This window comes from Dreissena polymorpha, chromosome 16 (genome assembly GCF_020536995.1).
Source record: "Dreissena polymorpha isolate Duluth1 chromosome 16, UMN_Dpol_1.0, whole genome shotgun sequence".
Classification (NCBI taxonomy): domain Eukaryota; kingdom Metazoa; phylum Mollusca; class Bivalvia; order Myida; family Dreissenidae; genus Dreissena; species Dreissena polymorpha.
The window spans coordinates 28,849,202-28,875,744 of NC_068370.1; the positions used below are offsets into that span (position 1 = coordinate 28,849,202).

The following is a 26,543-nucleotide window of genomic DNA, read 5'->3' on the forward strand; positions in this document are numbered from 1 at the left end:
GTATACTTATCTCCGCATGCAGAGTAGTTCTTCCAGACCTTAGTATGTTTTTGCGACTTTGATGACGCGTGCGTTGAAAGTCTAGCAATATTGTGTTGATGTTTCAACAAACAGTACATGCCATATTTGAAAGAGTTTAAAACAAACAATATTCTCAACATAGCTAAAAGTTAAATACAAAGCAATATACTCAACTTAAGTTATTCATGTGCTCTAAATGATAGTGTCGGTAAAGCTCTGTAGGCTCTTTAAATGCATATAGGTCAATATGAACCGCGTCATGCGAAAATGTTTGTATGTCATAGGTGGCCAGCATAGCTCCAGGCCAGTCCGTACAATCATGCAGTCTGGTCTGAAGCTACGCTGGCCGCATTTGTTATGAGACTCATTTTGGCATGACACTACCCATATACTTTTTACATCAAGTAGTTTGAATATCTTTGCATGTAATTATAACTGCATCCATATATGAAAACTTAAATAAGATTGATACACTGATCACTATAACTATCCATTTAATTTAGCACAGATAGCATTCAGCATACTTTAACAGAAAAACATCATGTATACATTGTTTTCTAGGTGGATTACAAGACGTTGAGCAAAGAACGCTGGGTAGATTCAAGTCCGGCTTTAGCGGTTGTCTACGAGATTTAGTGTTAGATGAGAAATACACTTTGGATATGTTGACAATTGCTGATAGTGGCAGAAACATAAAACCCTGTTTGTGAATGAAGTGAACACAAAACATTATCAAGGTCAAGGTAACAAGGGCTTGTTACATAAACACTATGTTCATGTGTTCCCATGGACCTTTTTCATGCCTGATTTCAAGAAAACCATTTAAAGTACAATTATACAAATGAGTATACTCCTTAATAATGATAAATGAACAAAAAAAGACACATACGTGGTATCCATAGCTGATACAGTAAAATAATAAAATTAATCCCCGCACACAACAACAGAAATTAAAGATTACAGTTAAATTATAAGGATTGTCACAGTTGAATTTGTGTTATTATTATATAAAAAATAATATGTGAATGTTCTTATGATATGATTTAATGTTCAACTCAATATTTGACATGCCTTCTTTTTTTCCGATTATTTGACTCTTATTTCCCACGCATTTATGAATGGACAAAAAAAATGTTTACATGGTTGTTTGATATAAACCTTGAAATACTTAATATGTAAAAACATTTAACATGTATTTAGCATTTGCTGGTTCATTTCATCACATTTTTGCAATCAATTTTACCAATGAAGACTTTGAATATTTCCAGGTCTTGGTGTAAAATAGACTTAAACACATCATTGCCTAATTGAGTTTGATTTTATGAATTTTATTGGAATTCACAAATACATGGATGGGACAAATTAATTTGTTGTGTAAAAATTTAAATGTGAGTATAAGTATATATAATTTAACCTGTGGCAAATAAGAAGCAAAATGGCAACGCCCGGGGTAAAATGACTTATGTTGGCCTATATATCACCGTTATTGTTTTTTTTCTTAAACTATAGTATACTATTCGATACATAGCACATAGGTTTTTATTGTACATGTTTTTTAAATCATGCCTCTGTGTTCATAACTGACCATGCCTAAGAGCTAACATTTCTGTATTGTATCTTAACTATACCAACATTTGGCGACAGCAGATATTCTATATCACCATTATGACAACTAGTTAAGTAATTATGCATTTTTTTTCAGATATTGATATATACAAATGCATGGATATAGTTTAATTATATTGCATGGTGTTCTAGTAATGTAATAGTACTATTTGAGATATTATTATAAAAAAAACATGTTTTGCAAAAGACTATTATATAATTACTTATTATGTGCATTATGTGCATTTTCTGTGCAATAAGTTGTGTTGGATGTTTGTCTACGTTGAAAATGCAAATACCATATTGAACCAATAAAATTACCTTCGCATAATTACAGATTTTACTAAAATATTTAAGTCACTGTCTTTGAATTCCTTTCTTGTGAAATTAGTTGCAAAATTAAATTGTTTTCTTTCGTAAAATGTTTGTATAGTGTTATATGATTGTAAAATACTTTGATACAATGATTTTTATTTCAAAATCATGTATACTGATATTTATTTAAAATGACATTTTTCAAACTGTTCGAAATTGTTGTTGTACTGTTTGTAAATTAATACATTAATTCTCTATATTGTTTTGTGGTTCTTAGTATTATGATTTTCAAAGCATGCAATACATTCATATACCAATAATTAGTTTTTAAATGTGAGTTCTGTAATTTTATGTGAATGGTTAAGCTATTATTTTATTTGAGGCAAATTATGACTATAATATCAAGGTAAAAAAATTAAACTTAATGGGTACTAAGATTGCATTGTTGGGAAACTAGTTTTAAAAGATGAAGTGTCGATTCCTCTGTCGAAGAAACATACAGGAAATTTTGTATTTCACTCGAAATAAATGGTTTATATTAAGACAGATTTTGGTTGTTGTTCCTGTGCCAACAGTTTCCAAACTTCCTCCCCCCCCCCATGAAATAGTCAAATCTTTCGACATGTTGTTGAAAATTGCACTGTTCAAATCGAACTTAGACCATGGTGTTTATTTGGTCATTTCTGCATGCGTACATTCTTGCCGAAATGACATTTCTGAAGCAGGTGAGCATTTTTACTTGAAAATACACGGAAATGATTCCTTGGTTTAGGTCCATTGTGCAAGATAGAACTGGAGTCATATAAGTTGAAATTGTAGGTAATTTGTTCAAATAATAAGGTTGTCCCGTTAGCGCAGTGGTTTGTAGACGCGCTTTCCATATAGGCGATGCGGGTTCAATCTCCATCCCATCGTATGTCCTTCTGCCTAGAGTCACCAATCCAGACAGGTTGGTTTTCCGGATACTAAAGCTACTCCCACAATAAATATCAGTACAAAGTTAATTGCCTTTTTTAAAAGTTTGTTTCATGGTTGCCTTTCACATGAAACTACTTGTTTGAAGTCCCGATAGTAGCCTTTCTTGAAGAAGGATGGGTTGGATGGCCTATTTGAAACGACCGAAATCACGAGGCAGGAAGTTGTACTGGCATGAACTGACTGACATTTACCAAGCTTGGTGAAGAAGATGAACGTTTCTACGGGTAAGGTACCCCGTGAGATAGAGGAGCAGGCATTCCTGAGACTGGAAAACGTGGCTTCATACGCAAATCAGCTGCGGTGAGTGTTGACTAGGTTCTGAACTATTGTCATATGACAGAAATATGTAGGAGCATGTGCATCCGCAAAGATAGGGACAGAAGAGTTACATCTGCATAAGTTTTTAACGAAGTCGAACCGTCATATTTCTTCTTTGGTATATCAGAATGAAGAGATCAAGGTCTTTATCTCCTTCAGAACTTAACTGTCCTGCAACATGGCCTGGATGAGTCGATTGGCAATGCGGCTCTGTTTTGGATGGCATAGATGAGTACATTTGCAATGCGGCTCTGTTTTGGATGGTCTAGATGAGTAAAGTGAAAAGGCGGCTCTGTTTTGGATGGCCTGTATGAGTAGAGTGGCAAGGCGGCTCTGTTTTGGACGGCCTAAATGAGGAGAGTGGCAAGGCGGCTCTGTTTTGGATGGCCTTGATGAGTAGAGTGGCAAGGCGGCCCTGCTTTAAATGGCCTTGACGAGTAGAGTGGCGATGCGGCTCTGATTTGGATGGTCTTGATGAGTAGAGTGGCAAGGCGGCTCTGTTTTGTATGGCCTGGGTGAGTAGAGTGGCAAGGCGGCTTTGTTTTGGATGGCCTGGGCGAGTAGAGTGCCAAGGCGGCTCTATTTTGGATGGCCTAGATGAAAAGAGTGGCAAGGGAGCTCTGATTTGGGTGGCTTGGGTGAGTAGAGTGGCAAGGCGGCTCTGTTTTGGATGACCGTGGATGAGTAGAGTGGCAAGACGGGTCTGTTGTGGATGGTCTTGATGAGAAGAGTGGCAAGGCGGCTCTGATTGGGGTGGCCAGGGTGTGAAGAATGGCAAGGCGGCCGTGATTTGGATGGCCTGGGTGAGTAGAGTTGCAAGGCGGCTCTGTTTTGGATGGCCTTGATGAGTAGAGTGGCCAGGCGGCCCTGATTTGGATGGCCTGGGTGAGTAGAGTTGCAAGGCGGCTCTGTTTTGGATGGCCTTTATGAGAAGAGTCACAAGGCGGCTCTGATTTGGATGGTCTTGGTGATTAGAGTGGCAAGGGAGCTCTTTTTTGGATGGTCTTGGTGAGTAGAGTGACAAGGCGGCTCTGATTTGGATGGCCTGGGTAAGTAGAGTGGCACAGCAGCCCTAATTCGGATGGCCTTTATGAGTGGAATGGCAAGGCGGCTCTGTTTTGGAATGCCTTGATGAGAAGAGTGACAAGGCTGCTCTGTTGTGGATGGCCTTGATGGGTAGAGTGGCAAGGCTGATCTGTTGTGGATTGCCTTGATGGGTAGAGTGGCAAGGCTGATCTGTTGTGGATGGCCTTGATGGGTAGAGTGGCAAGGCTGATCTGTTTTGGATGGCCTGGGTGAGAAGAGTGGCAAGGCGGCTCTGATTTGGATGGCCTGGGTGTATAGAGTGGCAAGGTGGCCCTGATTCGGATGACCTGGGTTTGAAAAGTGGCAAGGCGACCCTGGTTTGGATGGCCTGGGTTTGTAGAGTGGCACGCCGGCTCTAATTTGATGGCCTGGGTGTGTAGAGTGGCAAGGTGGCCCTGATTTGGATGGCCTGGGGGAGTAGAGTTGCCAGACGGCTCTGATTTGGATGGCCTTGGTGAGTGGAAATAAAGGCGGTCCTGATTTGAATGGACTGGCTTTGTAGAGTGTCAATGCGGCTCAGATTTCGATGACCTGGGTGAATAGAGTGGCTCTGATTTGGATGGCCTTGGTGAGTAGAGTTGCAAGGCGGCCCTGATTTGGATTGCATGGGTGTGTAGAGTTGCAATGCGATCCTGATTTGGATGCCTTTTGTAAGTAGAGTGGCAAGGCGGCTCTGTTTTCGTGTAAGTTCAAAACTGGCTATTTCTGACGTAAAGCTGCAAGTAGCTGTAAAAATACCTCACATGTATGTAAATATGCACACTAGGTGTGTCAATGCTAAAATTAATCATAACTAATACATGCCAAATAAACAGTAAAATAATGTCAACGGTATACATCATTTTAATGAAGTGGGTACACAGCCATTACTCATGAACAAATAACTATACTGGGTAAACAGCCGATACCCACTAATATGGTGAACAAACAATACCCGATAATATATAATGGGTACATAACCAATGTCCGATAATATACCTAAGTCTAGTGTGGTAGTTATACGACACATGTGTACGCTAAATGAATATGGTGTGCAGGAAGTATCGCCGTTTTTTGTTGTTATTACCTACGTACGTAATTCATTACAGCGAAAGAGTCATGTTAACTAATCCTTGCGTCGGTCTTCTGATGTATATCATTAATTAACACGGATATCATTGCGATTATATTGCTCAGCATAACACATTGATTTTGTTAGAACTCCTTAAGTTTTAAATGAAAATAAAATCATGGTGTCAGTTTCGGGTACTTAAAGTTAAGTGCGTATTTTAGCCGAAAAGCAGCGTTAACACTATGAAGATACGAGGCGGCTATCTCCCTTGGAAGAGCACTGGACGACATATCAGAGAATATTAATATTGACCTCCATGATATGAGTGAAATGTGTTTGCAACCGCCACAAATAAACTGAAATATCATATATATATATATATAGATATATATATATATATATATATATATATATATATAGAGAGAGAGAGAGAGAGAGAGAGAGAGAGAGAGGAGAGAGAGAGAGAGAGAGAGAGGGAGAGGGAGAGGGAGAGAGAGAGAGAGAGAGAGAGAGAGAGAGAGACAGAGAGAAAGAGAGAGAGAGAGAGAGAGAGAGATTTTTAGAAGTGTCAGTCCTAGGATTCAAACCCGGGACCTGTAAAAGCAAAATTTAGCGAGCTGCCCCATTATTCCTAACAGGCTTTTGAATTTAAACGGTAGTTTCAATGTTATGTGGATAAAACTTGTTATTAAATTAAAGGGGCCTTTTCACAGATTTTTGCATGTTTTGAAGTTTGTCATTAAATGCTTTATATTGATAAATGTAAACATTAAATTTTAAAAGCTCCAGTAAAATATCAAAAATAAAATTTTAAAAAGGAAAAAAATGTAGCCCGCAGCAGGGCTCGAACCAGTGACCCCCGCAATCCTGAAGTAAAAACGCATTAGTCAACTGAGCTATCCTGCCAAGCATGAATAATTTGCGTATTTTATACGTTATATAAGCAATCTTCATAGTTTCACAAATTTAAACGACAACAACAAAACTCTCCAAATTATTTAATCGTTTTGCGTTGCAACGCTTTAAAATTTTTAGGTTTTTAAATCGTCAAAAGATGCATATAATGGATATATTAGATTAGATCACAAGAAATCATCAGAGATGGCTACCCGACTTGATCACCACTTTTGCCCCACTAATCTATGTTTAAAGTGGCAAACACTCGATAGTGCAGGAAACTCCGCTAAAGAATTTGGTAGTAAAGCGCACACGCGCATTATATTGTAATACCGTCGCTGTTTTATATTTTTTTATTAAAATGTGAATTCAATATCTTATAATGTTCACATGTTCATTTACATCGTCTGTTTCTTACGGAAGATAGTAAACACCATCTTCTACTACCTCTAGATGGATGTATGCTACGTACTACCTCTAGATGGATGTATGCAACTACTTGGTCATCATTTTTTCCCGATGCTGGCTACCTATAGACTCCTCCCATAAACTCACATATATATCAAAGATCGCAGTGTGTTACAATATATTTTATTTCATTGATAAAATGACATCAGATTTGGGAATACAAGCCCTGAGCCGAAGGTCGGCTAATTCGTTGCTATGAGGTTTTATTTAGCCTGTGCCGAACATGTTGCTGACTGGCAAAACGAAAACATAAGTTCCACACATTTCTAATTTAAGTTACACATTGACAGAGTATTAAGATGATGACTAGTTTTCACTTGCTTTAAATAAAGGACATTCAAGTTATCTTTAGAAAGTATACTCATGAGTCTAGAATTTCACGGTGGTTGTATCAGGAGAACAATCTAAGTATTAGTAAATAAGCGCATCTCAATAATTACCTCAACCCCCTTCTCAGAACTTGACATAATTTTTGAAAGAAAGTATTTCATACAAAAATTCGCTTTCATATGTTGAGCTAGACAGACAATGCAAAAATAGGGAAAACAGGTAAAATATTTGGCAAACGAAATATCCTGAGATGTAGAATCAAACAAACGTATTTATGATAAGAATGATGATTGACAAAACTATAAACGACGATTCCTTATTAAATTATGTACAACAATCTCAGTTGCAAGTAACAAACATCAGCCAATGGTGACGCAAAATATCCACATTTTTTTAGAAGAAATATTTGACAGTTGTCTTTTAATGCAGAAGTAGAAAACAATGCTACAAGTATTTTTGTAGACCCTTAAATTGAACTTAGTATGTGGTTAGATATAACCAAATCAGGAACACATGTCTAATTTGCTAGGGCTATATTTTCTATGTCATCAGGCAACTCGGATAGGAATATGCGTGCGTCGCACTCTGAAGTTGTAAAAAAAACACTATGAAACTCGATGTTATGGTTGGTGTTAAGGGAAGCGTTAATAAATATTTTAACAACATTTGTTCCGGCAGATGTACTGCTTGTCTCGCGTTTGACACATCCATCCGTTCACTGATATACATATTGAAACTGATCTTCATCCTGTAGCCAATATATTATCTTCGGATTATTACATAAACTACTCCGCAGTTAGTCCCAGTATCTACAGCGTTTAATGTTTGCATGCCTTCAATAGTTTATGGTGCTAGGTTTGCAACAAGAATACTTATGAAAGTATATTTAAACAAGTTAAAGCAACGTCCACTACATATATCTAGTTAAAGTTTTATAAAAAAAATTGGTAATTGCATAAACTTTGTTTATAATTTCATATCCGTAAGTAACTATACCACTACATACCAAACACCGTGAAGTAATTAAATACTAAGTGTGTACAAAACGGGAGTAGGGTGAAAACAATCAATTAAATCGGAATATTAGTTTAGTGTTATACTTTGCACAATAAAATGATGTAAATTACTACATAAAACTGTGTACAATAATATAAAGTTTTTTCTTCGACAACGAATATCTCAAAGAAAAGTGTGATTGTCACAAACATACGCCCATAATTTGTGTTGCTAAGAGTGGGCAAAACAATTTATTTTAGTTCGCACATGAACTTAACATTTGAACCAGAGGCAGTGTGTTGCGTCTACCACTCCGATTCGGTATGCTTCAACTTTAGCCAGGTCATGTGAAAATGTATGTTTAATACTATGTTTTATATATAACTTAAATGTTGTTATTGACCTAGCTCTTGTCATCACGCTACGCCAAGTAATATCGGTCACCTTACCAATGTTTATTTAAAATCCGTCAATAATGGACAAATATACGCGAAAGTGAAAGTGGTTGATTTCGTGCATGTATCACTGACATCGAAACCTTTACCTCGAACCAGGTTCTTGCATGAGACACGTTCTCCCCACACCTTAGAAAAATCATACTGAAAATCGTTATTTAATCTGGATTTTTTTTCCCGTGAAGGCGTGACCTTGACCTTAAACATATGAATTGGGTCCTGTTTCTTGCGTGCTACACTCTGTCTTAAAATAAATGTAATTTCTGCGAATCAAAATTAAAATCGATCGAAAAAGTGAACATTTGAGTTGAATTATTAAATAAAAATTGAATTTGAATTGTGACCTTGACATAGGGCCTACTGCAACATTCCATGCTATAATCTGAATCACAAATGTTGTTTTTGATAGCATAGCTGTTGTGGAGTGTAACACTTGAAATCTTAGTATAAACTATAGAAATCATATTGTAACACATCTGTTGTGGAAGTAACATTTTGTGATGTTAGTATAGTATAGTGATATAATATGGTAACGTTGGGCTAAGAAATATGTGTAATATAGATTTGCGATATTGTATTGCAGCATTGATGTTGTAAGAGCAACGTGTTTGATATAAGTATATAGTAGCGATATAAAATTGCACAACAGCTGTTATTAGGAGAAGCATGTGTGATGTCAATTAAGACGTTATCGTGTTGTTTCCTAAATGCGTTGGGGACTAACATGTTTGATGTGATCTTAAATTTGTGATCAGTAAATACTATCGATATCATGATGTTTCATAGATGTTATGAGGAGAAATATATCTATTATATTAGTTGTACTTACAATATCATATAATAACAAAACTAGTGTGGGAAGTACATTTTGGGATGTAAATAAAGACAGTTTATATCATATTGTAAACTATTGGTTTTGAGGTTTGATATTTGAGATATCAGTAAAGAATGTCGATATCATATTCTTACAACGCTATTGTGTGGAGAAATAGCTTTAATGCAAGTATAGTCTGGGAATATCTTACTTTAATAAAGCTGTTATAGTTATTAAAGCTCTGGTGATGGCAGTTTAGACTGGCGATATCGTAACGTAGCTGTTACGGTTAGTAACATTTGCGATTTCAACGCAACTGGCGATATTATAGTGTAACTTAGCTGTTGTGTGAAGAAGCATTGTGTAATATAAGTATAGAAAGCGATATCATATGGCAACGTTTTTATAAGTAACATTTGTAATGTGAGTATATAGACTTGCGTAATCATACGGTTTCAAATTGTTAAACAGCTGTTATGAGAGAAGCGTCATTTATGATGTCAATTAAAACTTGCGATCTCGTTTTGTTTCCAAAACGCTTTGATGTCTAGCATGCGTGATGCCAGCAAAGACTATCGATATCATAACGTGACATAGCTTTCGTGAGGAGAAACATTTTTGAAGTCAGTATAGACTGGTTATATCATATTTGAAAATAGTAAATACGTCGATATCCTATTCTTACATGGCTGGTGTGGGTTGTAATATTTGTGATGTCAATACAGACTGGAAATATCTTACTGTAATATGGCTTTTTGGGGTTAATACCATTTTGGTGATGTCAGAACAAATGGCGATATCATAGTGTAATATATCTGTTGTGGGGTGAACAATTATTTATGCCAGTAAAGACTCTCCAAATCATATTGTTATTTAGTTCTTTTGGTGAGTAACATTTGTGATTACAGTACAGAACGGCGATATCATATTTTGAAATGTATGTATGTGTATTGGTTGAATGACATTTTTGATAGCAGTATATATTTGCTTCTATATGTGTGTTGTGTATGGCATATTGTAAACCAAACAGCATACATGGACATCTTCGTATAGTAACATCTCGTATAATCATAGTGTAACTGATGGTGGGCCGGTATTTATCTGAATTTAGCTGAATTTAATGCAGACTTGCTATAGTATTGTCAACTTAACTGCTATAAAGAGTGTTATTGGTGTTGTCAGTATGTATCTGCTTGTACCTGACTTTCATTTAGACGTTATATAAGATAGTTATCTAGCTGGTATGGTATGTACTTAAAGATGCGTCTCATTCGGACTAAATGTCCTATAGTAACCGAGTTGGTGCGACATTTGTGTGTGTAGATTCCTTCATACACATATTTCAAATTGAGGAAAGATTAAATTTACTTTGTTCATTAAAACAACGTTTATTACTCAGCTAATCAATTAATATCCCTTTAAAATGAAATAAAACCAATCTGACAAGATTCAAAATGACGTTACATTCAAAGTAGGAATTATACACGAGTGTGACTTTCAAACGTACATGACCCATTACCTGAACACAATAATCGTGTGAATACTTACTACTTCTATGTTAAGTAAGTTGTTGGTTAGGCTTATAACAAACAAACAAAAACTCTAAGAGGCTATTTTTATTATACTGTAATATACTGTAGGAGAGAATTCCATTCATACATCCACTCTGAGAGTTCTTAACAACAGAGTATATTCCCGAAACGAATGATCAGACTTACAAAAAACCTGTGATACTTTAAAGAAATCATCAATTCAACAAATATACAAACGTCGAAATAATAATAAGAACATTTAATAAATGAATATATAAACACATAAAGAACAGGAGATTGCAAAGCAATATGGTCCCCTACCGGTGAAACTCCACCATTGACATATTTTTTTATTTGTTGCCATAACAACCAGAATTCTTGACGTAGGGACAAATGAAATTATGTCCATTATCTCCATATTGCCATCTATCTATGTTTCAAGTTTCATGAAAAAATATGAAGAACTTTTAAAGTTATCGCAGGATCCAGAAAAGTGTGACAGACTGACGGACTAACAGACTGACGGATATTGTTGGTTCTGACATAAATGACACACAGAGCGCAAACCATAAGTCCCCTCCGGTGTAATCGGTAGGGGACAAAAAACTAAACAAATGAACAATAAATAAAATATAAATAAAACGGATGATGTAAAAAATTACACATGTTAAACAACAAAGAAAAGCCAACACACACGATCTACGTTGTTTTGTTCATTCTCAGAAAGTTATAGTTATTTCAATTATATGTTCATTATTATAGTCATTTGTAAGATGGCGTTATTAACTTTATGTTTTAAGATGTTTCTTCTACAGCTGGACGAATTTTGTTTTCATAGTCGCTTTAAACAAAATGTACATAATTATTTCAATATAGACATTCAATACGGTCAAGAGGGACTTAAGCATCTTATACAAAACATTATGTACAGTATATAAACTCAACATTTCATAAAGAAATACGGTTTATTTTTATCTAACCAATCTGTTAGGTAAGTGATAGAAACGGTGAGGAATAAGAGTCATCTGGCGTGGAAAGAAAAAATCAGCAACAAGAAAAATCAGAGCACGCGATAGCAAAGAAGATATACTATCACATAGAGTAACTGCGCTGTGTTCAAACCGTACGTGTCGGAAAAAATATCATAAAATTAAAGATAGATTCGAAGAACAGTGCATGGCTACATTTTATTGTATACATATCTATACTATGTAACCGATAAATGATACCATTTCGTATAATATATTCAAGTGTATACCTTCAGTTGTATGATGACAAGTATAAATTACTAATGAAATATTAGAATAAAGCTATTTAGTTATTGCCATACGCCAGTATGTACCATACATAATATGCAAAACTGCAAAAAGACTGTAAGGATGATTAAATTCCATTAAAGTACAATGAAGCTTAACATACAAAAACAATTATATATAATTATACAGTATGTGTGTACTACACATACAACAGTGCTAATATCCAATGAAAACTATAGTTAACCACCAGACGGCAATTTTGCAAGTTTACTTTTATCGAAATACAGTTAAATAAATACATAAATAAAGTTACCGTGTAAATCAACTACTTTGATTTGAATCAAACTCATTCAAAAAATGTTAACGAAGTTAACTTGATAAATTTGCCTCTTTAAACAATTTAAGATAGAAAGAAGTCGCCTGGCTTGTGTTTTGGTGGAATCTTTACGTCGAACACTTGCACGCGTTATGTTTATCAACCGTATGAAATTGTATGTAACTCTTCACACAATAAAACAGATCCTAAAAGCAATACATAATGGCCACCAGTCTTCCATTTTGACCTTTTTCAATAATATATTTATTTCAAAAACTTCCATGCATTGAGTTCATCAAGTGTGCTCAGTTTTAAGGAAACTGCTGTTATGTAAGATTAAGCAAACCCAAGATGGCGACTTTAAATCATTATTGACATAACAAAATAAATACTGGCGTCCAGCTATATTGTGTGTGTTTTATATAAAACGTTTGAAGTTTAATATTTAGTGGAGAAACTTCGAAGAACATTTTTTCATCCAAGAAGGCTGACAGTAATCCATTTTAATCTTATTGAGTATCCACCATTTTGAGTTTTGTCGACTACGAATTATGATCAATGACTATTATAAAATGTCTGCATAAAGTATATTGAGTTTATACCATTTCACCTTAAAGTAGTCTCTAACTTAAGCAAAAATATGTCTCGCATTAATAATCCCAGAGAATATCCAGCGAGATCAGATTTATGTAGTTTCACAAAGAAATCAAGACGTAATGCGATTAATCATCGTTTATAAAATATATAGATACAATGAAACTCAAGAATCATGAACAGAGCGTCGTGTCCGCTTGTCTTTAATTTAAGGCATTTGACCAATTGGTTATGCTATACAATAAAATACATAGCATAAAATATTAATCACAAAACATGATTAAAACTAGAGATACCGCCGTGGAACGACCATTGTAACCATTGGGTGTTTAAACCGGTTCATGAATAGCTGAACAACACAATTAGTCCAAAATTACTCAAACACGATAATAGTGTAAACAAACATTAACATTAACCACATATCATCGTGATTAAGAATGAAAACCAATGAAAGCGTATAATATGATTTTATTCCAATTAAATTACTCAATTGTTAAGGTGACCCATAGTAAAATACTTGAAACTTTTTGAGGAGTGATGAAATGAAATAAGAACAAGTATCAGTTAAAAAAAATATCCCCTCGGACAGCCAACTAGCCAAAAACACAGATCAGCCCATTTTGTAACTCGAAATTGTGTTTGTAACTATATTTTTGTTTGTAAATTTAAGTGGAATAACTAAAAAAAACACTCAAGCATATTCAAACAAAGATATAGTAAAGCAACATAAATACTCAAAATTAACAAATATTTCGCAAAATATTTCAAAAAAATAAATTTAACCTTCAACAAATCAGTGTTCTTTATAGCAACTGCCAAGATTTTAATGATATATGTATTCTTGTAACATAGATTTAACGAGATACAAAATGCTCGTTTTTATTTGTGTGTGTGACAATATATTTCATGTGAATATCCCGAACATTTACGAGCGATCGCAAGATGGGATTTGGACAGTTCGTGAGAACTACTTCGTTCTTCCGAAAATAGAAGTTATTCATAACACCGAACTATATATATAGGCCATTAACACTTCGACGTCAAACTAAATATTTTTCAAATTATTAAATCTCTGATTCAACAACATTATTATTAGTGGCTGCGGTCGAAGCGTGTTTGTATTAATATTTTAACGTGCTAGCCGTAACGAACAATGTTATTATATCACCAATTGCTTTTAAGTGGAGAGTCCAATAAGTTATGATTAATTTTAACTCTTAATTTATTTGACATCGCACAAATTAAAGTGACACTCTTATAGATAACACCTTAAGCCTTTTTATCGCAAATGTTCGAATTTGACTAGTGCTTGTTTACTTTTAGTAAGTTGAGTTTGATGAAGATAGGAGAATAACTATTATATAATAATTTTAATAATGGCATTTTATTGTTTATTTTTTCCAGGCTTTCAATTAAATCGTGAGATTATAAAAAATTAAGACAGTCGATCAGTCAAATGCATATACAGCGATTTCTTTAAATGAAGTCATTGATCTCAGTATTTAGTATGAGGATTAATATTTATTTCAAACCTCTAAAAGAAGCGAAAGGCAAAAATATGTATACGCTACATAGTCATGTAAGGTAAACACATAACTTCTTCAACATTTGTAAACAATTATTGTAATGTACTGTAAGTGTAAGTGTATGTGTTGTTCCCAGTAAAAGTAATAGCTTATCCCAAAAAAACTCATGCAGTTCATGGTCAATGCCAATCAAACAATTTAGTATGTAAAACCCGAGCAAATATGTTAGCAAAAACGATGGATTATAAATAGAAATACATCTCCAATATAAGCAATATAATTTACACGCAAAGGTAATTCAAGTTTTTTGAAACACAATCTTACATAGTGCATGCGTACATTACGGAATTCATTTACATCAGGTATAAAAACGACATCGAAATACATTTGCGCACTATTTTCATTCATTTAAATAAGGAATGTATACATCTAAATAATATATTATAATATGATAACTAAATATATTTGCTCAAAACAGCTCATGTTCGTTTATAGCATGAACATATAAGATCCACACACATGGGCACACACTTCAATTGATGTATCTCCTCCAAATCAAAATGTATGTGAGCAATATCCCATACTTATAAAACCGGAAAAAAATAAAATCAATATACATTTGGATCATTTACAGTTATCACATCTCCGGGAAAATAAAACCACTACTCTATACATGTGATCAATACACAGTAATTTAATAGTTGAAGGAAAAGATACAGTAAAACTATATGTACACAATATTCATTTCATTTATGTCAGAACCAACAATATACGTTTGACAGTTATACAGTTATGTAATATAAAAAATCAAAATACATGTTCACTATATAATGTTATTTTTGTAAAAAACAAAAACTAAACAAAATCAAAACACATGTACTCAGTAGTTGATTCCATTTCAGGAAAACTGAGCCAACAAAAATGTACATAGATTTACATCAGGAAAACATCTAAATACTTACTTTATATATACATTCATTAAATTAATATATATATCTCCAGTACATCGGTTCGATATAGATCATTTATCTCATTAACCAATAATATCGAAATCGATTCTCTCAATATACAGTCAATGTATGCCTAAATGATATATAACAAAGACAGTATAATGCAATGTACCAGTTCATTTATCTCAATGATAAATAACATCGAAACATATATTCAGAAATCTAACGAAAAACTAGCTTCGAGATATATTCGAACTATATTCATTTTTTAAGTAAAAAGGAACAGAGAAATATATGCATGCAATGTGCGTACACTATACAGTCCATTTATCAAAGAAATATATAAATTGTTCATGATTTATAGTTTGTAGATTTCTACAATAAATAATATCGAAGTACAGAAACATTATATGCAGTTAAATTTTTTTATCACAATACAAGCATGTAAATATTAACACTTCTAATACCGCGTAACGCATTCATCCAGAAGTAACAATATCATGCATGTCAAAAAGATAAAGCGGTATTAAAATACTCTCAAAGCAATCTATGTATTTTAACATCATGCAAAAGCAAACTACTCCATCAGTCGTAAGTAATATTTTGTAATATTAAAACACGACTGAATTTGATTCAGTCAAGTATGTATCCTCGTTATACTACTTAAAGGCTAAAATAATTAAAGAAACGGCAAAAAGGTCATTCAAGCGTATAAAAACAGCAAAATAGGTATTGGCAAAATTGCTAAAATTGTAACGGAACTGTGGAACTCCATATTTCTAAAAAAAAATATTTTCAGTGGAAATAACAAACAACGATGGTCCATGTTGTTCAACACATGGTAGTTTCATTGAAATAAGTATACTTGCTACGGTATGTGATTTTAAAATGAATTGACAAGGGTTGAATTCATTTGTAACGCCATATGATTGTGTTTGTGTCCAACATTTAGCACATTCCGGACTACGAATATTAAGCCAACAGTCTGTTAACTTAAAAAAACGGTTTTAAACTTGAGTGTTGACATTATTCGGCAAACTAGTGCGCCAAAATCGCATTCTATCAATAGAAGAAATTCATCGATTCAAACTGTGACGGCTGTAAACTGAAATCGTCATTAAAACTTTGAGTATTTTGCCGAATAGCATTGCGATTAACGTAAAAATATCAATATACATGCACAGTGTACAGCGTTATTGTACATCAAGAATAAACATAATATAAACAGAAATCACGAAATTGAAGCGTCAAATAAATATTTTATTGGTAGAATATCCTGTAAGGACATTAAGGAAAAACGCGCACACAACATTAGTCATAAACATCAAAAAACAGATTCCTGTTTGAGAGAATACAAATTTTCTAAACATGTTTTTAAAACTAAAAACTCAATGTTAATTTGGTATTGTTATTGTGATACATAATTTATACATGCGAATGTAAATAAGTAAAATATTGTTTTGTTTATCTTTAACAATATATAATCTTTTTTAAGCGTAGCATGTATACCAGTTGAAGCTCTGTTGGAACTGGTGTTATGTTGCAAGTGACACTCGTTTAACGTAACGGCTACGGCTTGTCCTTTGGTTTCAGTTGAATTGACAGCTTTTCAGTTCTTCGTTTTAGTAACCATCGTCCTTGCTGCTAGTGGTGCTCTGTATTGTGGGACGTCGGACTGAATGCTCATCTCTGTGATTTCTACGTCATCATACTCTTTTGGAAGCACATCACGGTCTGCTATGCGATCATACTCGCTTCCGAGTTGACCACGGGCTGCCAGTGGTTGATAGTCTCTCCCCTGCATAATAAGGTAAGTGTGGTCTAGCTCATGTTCATTACGATACTAGGTTCTATAAATCTATAGAAGATATTTTTCGTTTGTGTGTGCGAAATTCTTTTCAAATATCATCCTGTATGAATAATTACCAAATTAAATACTATATAATTAAGACACTCACAATCTTGGTATTGGTTGCAATCATTTTAATAGCGTCTGTTTTACAATTTTAATACTATCAGTTGGCAAAGACTATTGAATACTACATTGGCGTTATTTTACAGTTTGAGCGATAATCGTCTGCAGTCCTGGCTTTCATTTACTCAACCGTGCAAAACAAATCAATTTACATGTACATCTTGATTATTCTAATATTTGAATATTTCAGTTTATAGAAAGAATTTCTATAATTCGTTTTAGTAACCATCGTCCTTGCTGCTAGTGTTGCCCTGTATTGTGGGACGTCAGACTGAAAGCTCGTCTCTGTGATTTCTACGTCATCATACTGTCTTGGAAGCACATCACGGTCTGCTAAGCGATCATACTCGCTTCCGAGTTGACCACGGGCTGCCAGTGGTTGATAGTCTCTCTCCTGCATAATAAGGTAAGTGTGGTCTAGCTCATGTTCATTACGATACCAGGTTCTATTAATCTAGAAGATATTTATCGTTTCGTGTGTGCGCAATTCTTTCAAATATCATCCTGTATGAATAATTACCAAATTAAATACTATATAATTCAGACATTCACAACCTTCGTATAGGTTGCAATCATTTTAATAGCGTCTGTTTTACAATTCAAATACTATCAGTTGGCAAAGACCATTGAATACTACATTTATGTAATTTTACAGTTTGAGCGAGGAATCGTCTGCAGTCCTGGTTTTCATTTACTCAACCGTGCAAAACATATCAATTTACATCTTGAGTATTCTAATATTTGAATATTTCAGTTTTTAGAAAGAATCAGTCAATTATGTATAGTGGCCATTACAGTAACACATTATTTGGTTTACATGGCGGCTTGGGCGAAATACTGATCATTTGATCGTTTCAGAACAAAATAGAAATTAACACAAACACATTTCCATTATTCTTTTGCTCACTCTCTCGTTGCCTTCTATGTAATCGCTTATATTTTAAACACACCTAAAAATTAAGGAACAGTGGCTCACTTTATATATATATATATTCGTCTTTCCCAAATATCTTGTTGTTTTATTATGGTACAATTGTGTTGTATCATCAACATTACAGGTCGTGTAGAGCAATATCATATAAATAACTGTTTTTGTTTTAATGTGTTTCAACGTACCTGAGAGGGAACGCATTGCGTCATGTGGTGGGCGTCTGTCATCGGATAGCTGGGGGTATTACGACTCCTTCGTCTTTTTTTCACAAAGGTTAAATGTAAATTATACAATTATAAATACAAATGAATACATTAAAACATCAATAAAAAATGTATTAAGTAATTAAAAATAAATATATAAATACATAATTTGGAATCACTTATAACACAAAACAAAATGTGCAAAACAAAGTGAAGGAAGAAGCAGTTATGCTCTTGAAGAAAGCTACAAATTAACATGACTTTTAAAGTTTATAACCAGCAGCAATCGAACTTCCCAAGGCAAAGCTTAAGATACCATTGATGCCTTTAGGAACAAAAAGCAATGGTCAAAATCATCCGTCGTAAGAAGATGAAGGAGAGATAAAAACTACCCCCAATGAATTGCTTTGTGGCGTTACAATTACACACAAAGGAGTTGAAGAAGTTTATTGAGTCTGATGAAAAGAGAAGATGATTGAGCAAGTTGAAAACTTTCAAACCATAACTATTTCAAGATATGCAAATGTAATCAGACACCTTATTTCTACGATCAATACGAATGTTTAATACCTGTGTAATGAACGCTTGCTCGAATAATCATGTATGTTGTGTCGTACATCACATTATGAATAATAATTGAATTGCATCTGATGTATTAAGTGCACTCGCAGACAGTAAACTCTTTATATTTATTTCAATATCTATTATTTCTTATTCAACATAAATGTAATATTTACAAGTAACGTGTAAGCTTACTTCTTTGTTATGATGACAATAACTGCTACAATAACAACAAACACCAAGACGCCGAGCCCAATGCCGATGTACACAGATGTCGACGATTCCGTAGTCGATGAGGGGGTTGATTGTGATTTCGGGGCTTGAGATGTTGACGCCCCTGCATTGTTATTGGAACAAAAAGCAATCATACAGAATCAAAAAGGTGCCTTTTAACAGTTCATATTGCTGCACAAGTAAAACAAGTTCTCTAAGGCGTGACTAGTGACTGACTACGGAACACGTTTTATGTTGCTACTTTTGCAAAAGCTACAGATAATTAAATTTGTGACAAGCTGAAAGAGGGACACATGTGATGGAGGCAGTTGAAGTATAAGTTACCGATCCCGTAATGGACTGTTTGATGGCATACCGTCAGTTTGATAAAGAAATCAAAACGCTGCTTGTTTTTTATTTGTTATTAACAATATGTTGGTCACACTAAATGGTTTCATTCTAAGATTGTGGGAAATATTAAATATATGTAAGCATGTTGATTTGAAACCTCTTCACGGGGCTGAAGTGAGTAAAATATTCATTTCGACAATATTGCCCTGCAGCTGAAAAAGCACGTAAGTAACAAAATAGCAAAACGATTAAAATCCAATCCATGTATTGGGCCTTCAAAAAACGGCGTAAGTAGAAAACCGCTTTATGAACGATTTTATTGAACATAACCGCGGGTTGTGTGAATAAGGCAGCAATACATTATTAAATCGGTTCAAATATTAATCGAGCGGCCATATGGTTGTACTTGTGAACTGATTTGTATTCTTCTTCTTGGGCAATAATAGCCGATTATTTAACTGAATTATTAAATAACCGAATTCTGCTAAAATTGTTTTTAAATAAAGACATGTTGCATATTGTGGTTACTACACGACGGTCGACCAAAGCATATCGCTTTGAAAATGTGAATCATTCCAACGAAATATTAACGAATTCGCACAGACACGCAAATGGAACATAAAATATCTTTACGAATTTATTATCTTTACACGTTTAGTACATTATGATACCAAATTAATGAACAACGATAGCGTTGTCTACAAATTCGACAATACAGAATATTGATATTTAGTTACGTACAAGTTTCAATGACACTACTCGTTAAAATTATGAATCGAATTGAATTAGACATTGGAAAAACTTAATATGTAGCTAATGACTTTAAAGAACAGTGTACATTTAAAACATGCATAGCTCAATTCTCAGGATTGAAATGCAAACGCTACGATTAAAATTGATATATTACTTATTACGGCACACTATGGTAGACGTTTGCTTGTTTAGATTTTGAACTAATGACCATATTCGGTAACTTTATATATCCATTAGTACATAGATGGCCGAATCATTTCACAAATTGAACACTTCGACAACACATTGTTAAATATAATCCCAAAGTGGATTTTCACAATATGATCGTGGACTGGTTACACTGACGGTTGTTGCCATTAATTGAACTATAACGTGGATACTAATACTCAATTTCTAGATAAGCGATCGTTTATTTTAAAAAAGGCAGTGCAAATCATAAATTAATATTACGTCGATTACCCAAGTAGCCAAAAGCCTCGGAACAGATTGTCTTCAGTCCACTTGACCAAAAAAAACTCAGTCATATAAAATGGTCAAAGTGGCAAGTAACACACATGGTTTTGAGTAATATGATATTGGATCTGTGAATGGTAAGATTCATACACATATTCTCCGTACCATTTTTGTTTATCCAAACGCATTAACTTTCAAAATTGTAATGCAAAGACAACTTTTTAAAGAAAAAAATAAGTAAACACATTTAACTTAATACACAGGAATTCTGAAACTCACGAAACAGCAGAATTAACATTCTTATTAACACCCACTGGTGGGGGACTTATGGTTTGCGCTCCGTCTGTCAGTCTGTCCGTCACACTTTTCTGGATCCTGCGATAACTTTAAAAGTTCTTCATATTTTTTTATGTAACTTAAAACATGGATAGATCGCAATATGGAGATTTTGCACATCATTTCATTTTGTTCATACGTCAATAATTCTGGTTGCTATGGCAACAAATAAACTAGAAATATTGCTGAAAATGGTGGTTTTCTGGATCCTGCGATAACTTTACAAGTTCTTCATTTTCTCATGAAACTTGTAATATGGATAGATGGCAATATGGAGTTTATGCACGTCATTTCATTTTGTTCCTACGTCAAGAATTCTGGTTGCTATGACAACAAATATAAAAATAAAACATTTTACTGACAATGGTGTTGTTTCACCGGTAGGGGACAATATTGCTTGTTATCTTAGACAGGTGTTCAATATTCCATATATGATTAAACCCCAGCTCATATCAGTATTGAGCATTTATTGACGATTTTCTCTTGGTGGAGGTACGAACGAATGCAAAGGTATATAGTGTCTTTATGGGAAGGTTATCAGCGAGCGATGAAAAGGTCAACAGCGGTAACCTTTTGTGAGCTCAGTGCATTTGAAACGTTAAATCAATGTCTATAAGTAAAGTGTTAAGAAGTATAACTGATCGTCGTTCTGACCGTCTTGAGTAATTTCATGAAATATTATGTACTCTTAAGGATAAGTAAATTATACTCAAATTACAGCACTGAATGTGCTAATGCAATACCACGTTAATTATTATGGCAAGCGGTTCGACGCATAATCCCAAGAAACTAGGTTTCTGATGAGAACATTGGTTCCCAAATGAAATGTTGGGTTCTCATAAAAACCTAGGTTATCAGAGAGAACGACTAGAAAGGCTGTCGTGAACCTAGGTTCTTGTGAAAACCTTGGATATCAAACGAGAACATAGTTCTCAGAATGAGAACCTAGGTTCCATGAAAAACCTGGTTTCTTGGGATTTCATAAACTTAGTTTCTCATGAGAACTTAGGTTCTCATGAAAAACATAGTTTCTCATGAAAACCTAGATTCTCATGAGCACTTAGGTTCTCATGAGAACCTAGGTTCTCATGAGAACCTAGGTTCTCATAAGAAACCTAGTTTCTTGGGATTATGCGTCGAACCGCTTGCCATAATTAACCTCCAGTTCTCTCCCATTGATTTTTGACGCTTGTGGCATATGTGTAGAATGATAAGAAATAGACGTGAAACAGTGAATGTTACTCCCCAAGAACATTTTTTTAACAATGTTCGGACAATGCTTAGTAATATTCAACGAAACTTGTAGGAAACTTCTTGAGGAATGAAATTAGTAAAGTAATCGGTCGACATTGGTCTGAACACGTTAATACAAAATTAAACTGTTTATGAAATACATCTTTAATTGTAAATATTATTTTGAGACTAAACATTGAAACAAATTCAGATCAATCGTTACATAATTCATTGTTACAGCATTAAATGAGTTTCAGATATTCAGTTCCCTTGTTCCGGACTCAAACGACTGTACGGCACAGTTTTCTATTGTAAGTATGTCTGTGATATAGTAAGCTATCATAATGGTATAAATATTAGTTTAATCTCTATTGATAATGTGTAATAATGTATTATTCAATCGTAAGATATCGGCCCACACTGCAAGAAAAACTAATGCAAACATATTTCAATAACTTGAGATATCTGCAAAAATAAAGTTCTTCACGGCGTGTTTTCATTATGTCCAGTCCCTGTGTAATCATATGTGAACCCCATTGATCCTGCGCCCTGAATAATACGTGTCTCGTATTTCAAACGAGCAAGTTTACGCCGTCCGACGCGTAATTCTGGAAACCGAGGTTCTCATGAGAACCTATGGTTCTCAAACGAAAACCACGGATTAAGCATTAAAGACGCGTAATTCTGTAAACATAGGTTCTCATGAGAACTATGGTTTCCAAATGAAAACCACGGATATGGCAAGCAGTTCGACGCATAATCCCAAGAAACTAGGTTTTTCATGAGAACTTAAGTTCTCGTTCTGAGAATCTAGGTTCTTACCAGAACCTTGGTTTTCAAATCAGAACGTAGGTTCTCATGAAAACCTAGGTTCTCATTTGAAAACTTGGGTTCTGGAAGCCATGTGCAATCTTCAAGCGAGAACCTGGGTTCTCATTCTAAGAACCTAGATTTTTATGAGAAACATAGTTTATTGGGATTATGCGTCGAACCGCTTGCCATACATTATCGTTCAAGAATCAGGAAACGGACATGAGAGCATTTCAATAAACCTGAGGTTTTCGATGCAATCGAGCTAAAATAAATAATAGATCTTTTGTTTTTAATATTGCAAATTAAATATAAGAGACAAAAATGATCCACATTGACTTAAAACCAATTCAAGCAAAACAATTGAGTTATACATAGGTGTGACACAAATTTGTGTATTTATTATTTTATACAACGATTTCTGTACGGTATCGACAAACGAGCTTTTTCAAAAATCTTTTGTTACCCAAATAAATTTATAAATCATTTAAGGTATGTATTGTTGTTAAGTACTTGTATTTTATGGACGACATTTGATTATCACAACGTCTTGCGATTGGTCACATAATATGTCGTCGATGCATACGCTTATTTTACAGGGATCTCATGAAAAGTATTTAGCTATGAGTGTTATACATTAAAGCATAGAAAAACATGTAGCCATTAACGTATCGCCCTACGGAAACCTCAACTGACATGAATGTGAACATGAATTGGCGTGTTACCACAAAGACGTGACGTGTTTGTCTATGCGGCAATAGACAATTTATATACACGATCCCGTCTATGCCATCGAACACTCGCTCCGCATAAACGATACTAAATAAATGCATTCCAGCGAGTATGTTTATATTCCGATACAGTTCTCAATAAAATAATACATGGATTTATATAATTATACATGCATTTTTAATTTCTTCATGAACATATTTAAAAAAGGGTAATTATTTTTCAGCACATTTTATTTATACGTCAAATATACGTATGCGGGACTTGCAATAAAATGGGTTTTAATTAAAACAGCAAAGTGTGGAAAATCCATTGAGATTATATTCAAAGTCGCGCAAATTAATACAAGTTTAATAATGCTTTCGATGACACTTTGCATGTTGCGGTTCGCCTGAATATCAAAGATCGGACGTTAGGTCGATACAATGACGAAACAAATGCCAAGACCGTCCGGTACTTAATTGAAAACGGTGTGACTATTGCCAGCCGGACGAATTAACATCAATTAGTTTTGACCAAATGCGTATGCTTTTAACAAACTTAGAAGAGAAGAACTATTATATGTTTCACACCATATATCAAACACCTGACCCATACAGTTTCAGAGAAGAAATTTGAAGTGTGTTGAAATGTGTTATACAAGTCTTAAAAAATAATTTGAGCCATGAGCATGGCGATTTCGGACGCCAGGTGCATGATTTGAACAAACAAAGCGAACGTTACTTGCCAATTAACAAACATCTGTCCATTTCAGTGTCAGATAAGATTACCAAAATATATTTCAGAACAGAACATAAATTAAATATATAACGACTTGTACATGGTACATCGTAGGTCTTAATCAGGGTATAATAAACCTATCAAAATACGACGTGAATAAGAATTAATCATACAGTAATAATTGCACATACTACATTGCATAAGAAATGAAAAAGGTTACAACAATACTCGCATTTTAATAAATTATGTAGAAAAACATATCGCACACGTTTGAGTAGATGAATTATGGAAACACATGTAACACTCAAACATGTTAGTTTTAGATCTGTGTAAACATGTTATAATACATTAAATGGAGGACATTGATCGTCTTACAAAAACCATATAAATCGTTATGCAAAAATAATACAAAGCAAACCTCATATATTTAATGTGGAAACATAATCACAATTTCTTATTGAACATATATTTAACATATATGTATTTTGAGGAATTGGTACACTGATTGATGCTTAAACGTATGTATTATTATGCGGTTTGGAATTGGCACAAAGCACACGCTTTAAGCACATTGATCGTCTTACAAAAACCATATAAATCGTTATGCAAAAATAATAAATACCAAACCTCATATATTACATGTGGAAACATAATCACAATTTCTAATTGAACATATATTCAACATATATGTATATTTTAAGGAATTGGTACACTAAATTGATGCTTAAAAGTATGTATTATTATGCGGGTTGAAATTGGCACAGAACACACGCTTTAAGCACGCTCTCTAATTATGATGATTATTTAGTTAAAAACAAGCACTCACTCAAATTAGCAAACAGACAATCAAACCCACGGACCATAATAATTGAGCTTATCGTCTTCGTATTGTGAACAATATTCGATATTGACCTCCGGAGAAGACCACATTCTTTTCCGAAAAAAAACTTAACACGTTTTTCTTAAGAAAACGTTCTCACCGTGATCTTTTGTAATTTCTTTGGCTTGGCATATTCCAAAACTTCGCAAAGTGCAACTCTCTAACAAGAATTAAAATATTTCATCATGTCCACGTAGACTCCATTTTTTTCTTGACTTATTCTGAATAAAAGAGTGAACAATACAACTCTGTATATTGTGGAAGGCCATTAACGATATCGAAATTGAGCATCCGAAATAGAACTGTTCTATGCGTGTAAAGAGCGAGGGTTAATGAAACTTAATAGTTAAAGTGTAATACAGCAGTAACTTGTAAGCCTCCGTCAGCCTTTGTGAGTAAAACTCTGAATTTTAAATCCCGTTGAAAATATTACATACATGACTAAATACATATTGGGAGAAAAATCAAACTCTAGGGCCGGGAAATGTTTAACCATTGTGGCATATACGTAATATAATACACTTTGTAAAATACAACTACAGGATGTTAAACACCAAATACCAAACCTCTGATCATTTTGGTTTCATAGAATAAATAAATAAGTTCTTTACAGTATGTAAACTATGTAACTAATGCGATCGTTTGGCGAGGCCAGTTATGGCCACATGGGCATGACTTAAACAAACTTGGTAGAAGACAACCATACACTGATAGATGCCAATTACCAAATCTATGGACCTTGGGGTTTTGTAGAATCCTCTTTTGATAAGAAGAAAAACAAGAATCTACTATAAGGACTGGGCAAATTTTGACCCCATGATATTATAGAACAAACTTTGTAGAGCAACATTTACCCACGAAATACTAAACCATATTACATAGACTGA

The 26,543-nt window shown here is 34.2% G+C and overlaps 3 protein-coding genes across 5 annotated transcripts in view; 1 reads left to right on the plus strand and 2 right to left on the minus strand.

The window, feature by feature from the left end:
* LOC127862663 (pikachurin-like) overlaps positions 1-26,543 on the plus strand; it is a 232,930-nt gene that overhangs the window by 115,865 nt on the left and 90,522 nt on the right. The window contains exon 14 of one of the 3 annotated variants that reach the window (XR_008040726.1): positions 583-1,289. Coding sequence is in view for 1 of the 3 variants with exons in the window: in XM_052401869.1 (XP_052257829.1) it covers positions 583-731 (149 nt within the window). In the remaining 2 variants the exon portion in view is untranslated. Of the gene's footprint in view, positions 1-582; positions 2,488-26,543 lie in introns of those variants that run through there. The other 2 variants (XR_008040727.1, XM_052401869.1) reach the window with 2 other exon arrangements.
* LOC127861733 (neurogenic locus notch homolog protein 1-like) overlaps positions 10,938-26,543 on the minus strand; it is a 195,471-nt gene continuing 179,865 nt past the window's right edge. Inside the window, exon 10 of the mRNA XM_052400417.1 lies at positions 10,938-13,048. The gene's annotated coding sequence lies outside the window, so the exon portion shown is untranslated. The remainder of the gene's footprint in view (positions 13,049-26,543) is intronic.
* Positions 10,938-26,543, minus strand: part of LOC127861556 (uncharacterized) — a 28,999-nt gene continuing 13,393 nt past the window's right edge. Inside the window, exons 3-6 of the mRNA XM_052400167.1 lie at positions 19,374-19,515; positions 18,600-18,672; positions 17,710-17,877; positions 10,938-17,306 (exon numbers count right to left, since the gene is read on the minus strand). Coding sequence (XP_052256127.1) covers positions 17,118-17,306; positions 17,710-17,877; positions 18,600-18,641 — 399 coding nt within the window. The 5' untranslated portion in view covers positions 18,642-18,672; positions 19,374-19,515 and the 3' untranslated portion in view covers positions 10,938-17,117. The remainder of the gene's footprint in view (positions 17,307-17,709; positions 17,878-18,599; positions 18,673-19,373; positions 19,516-26,543) is intronic.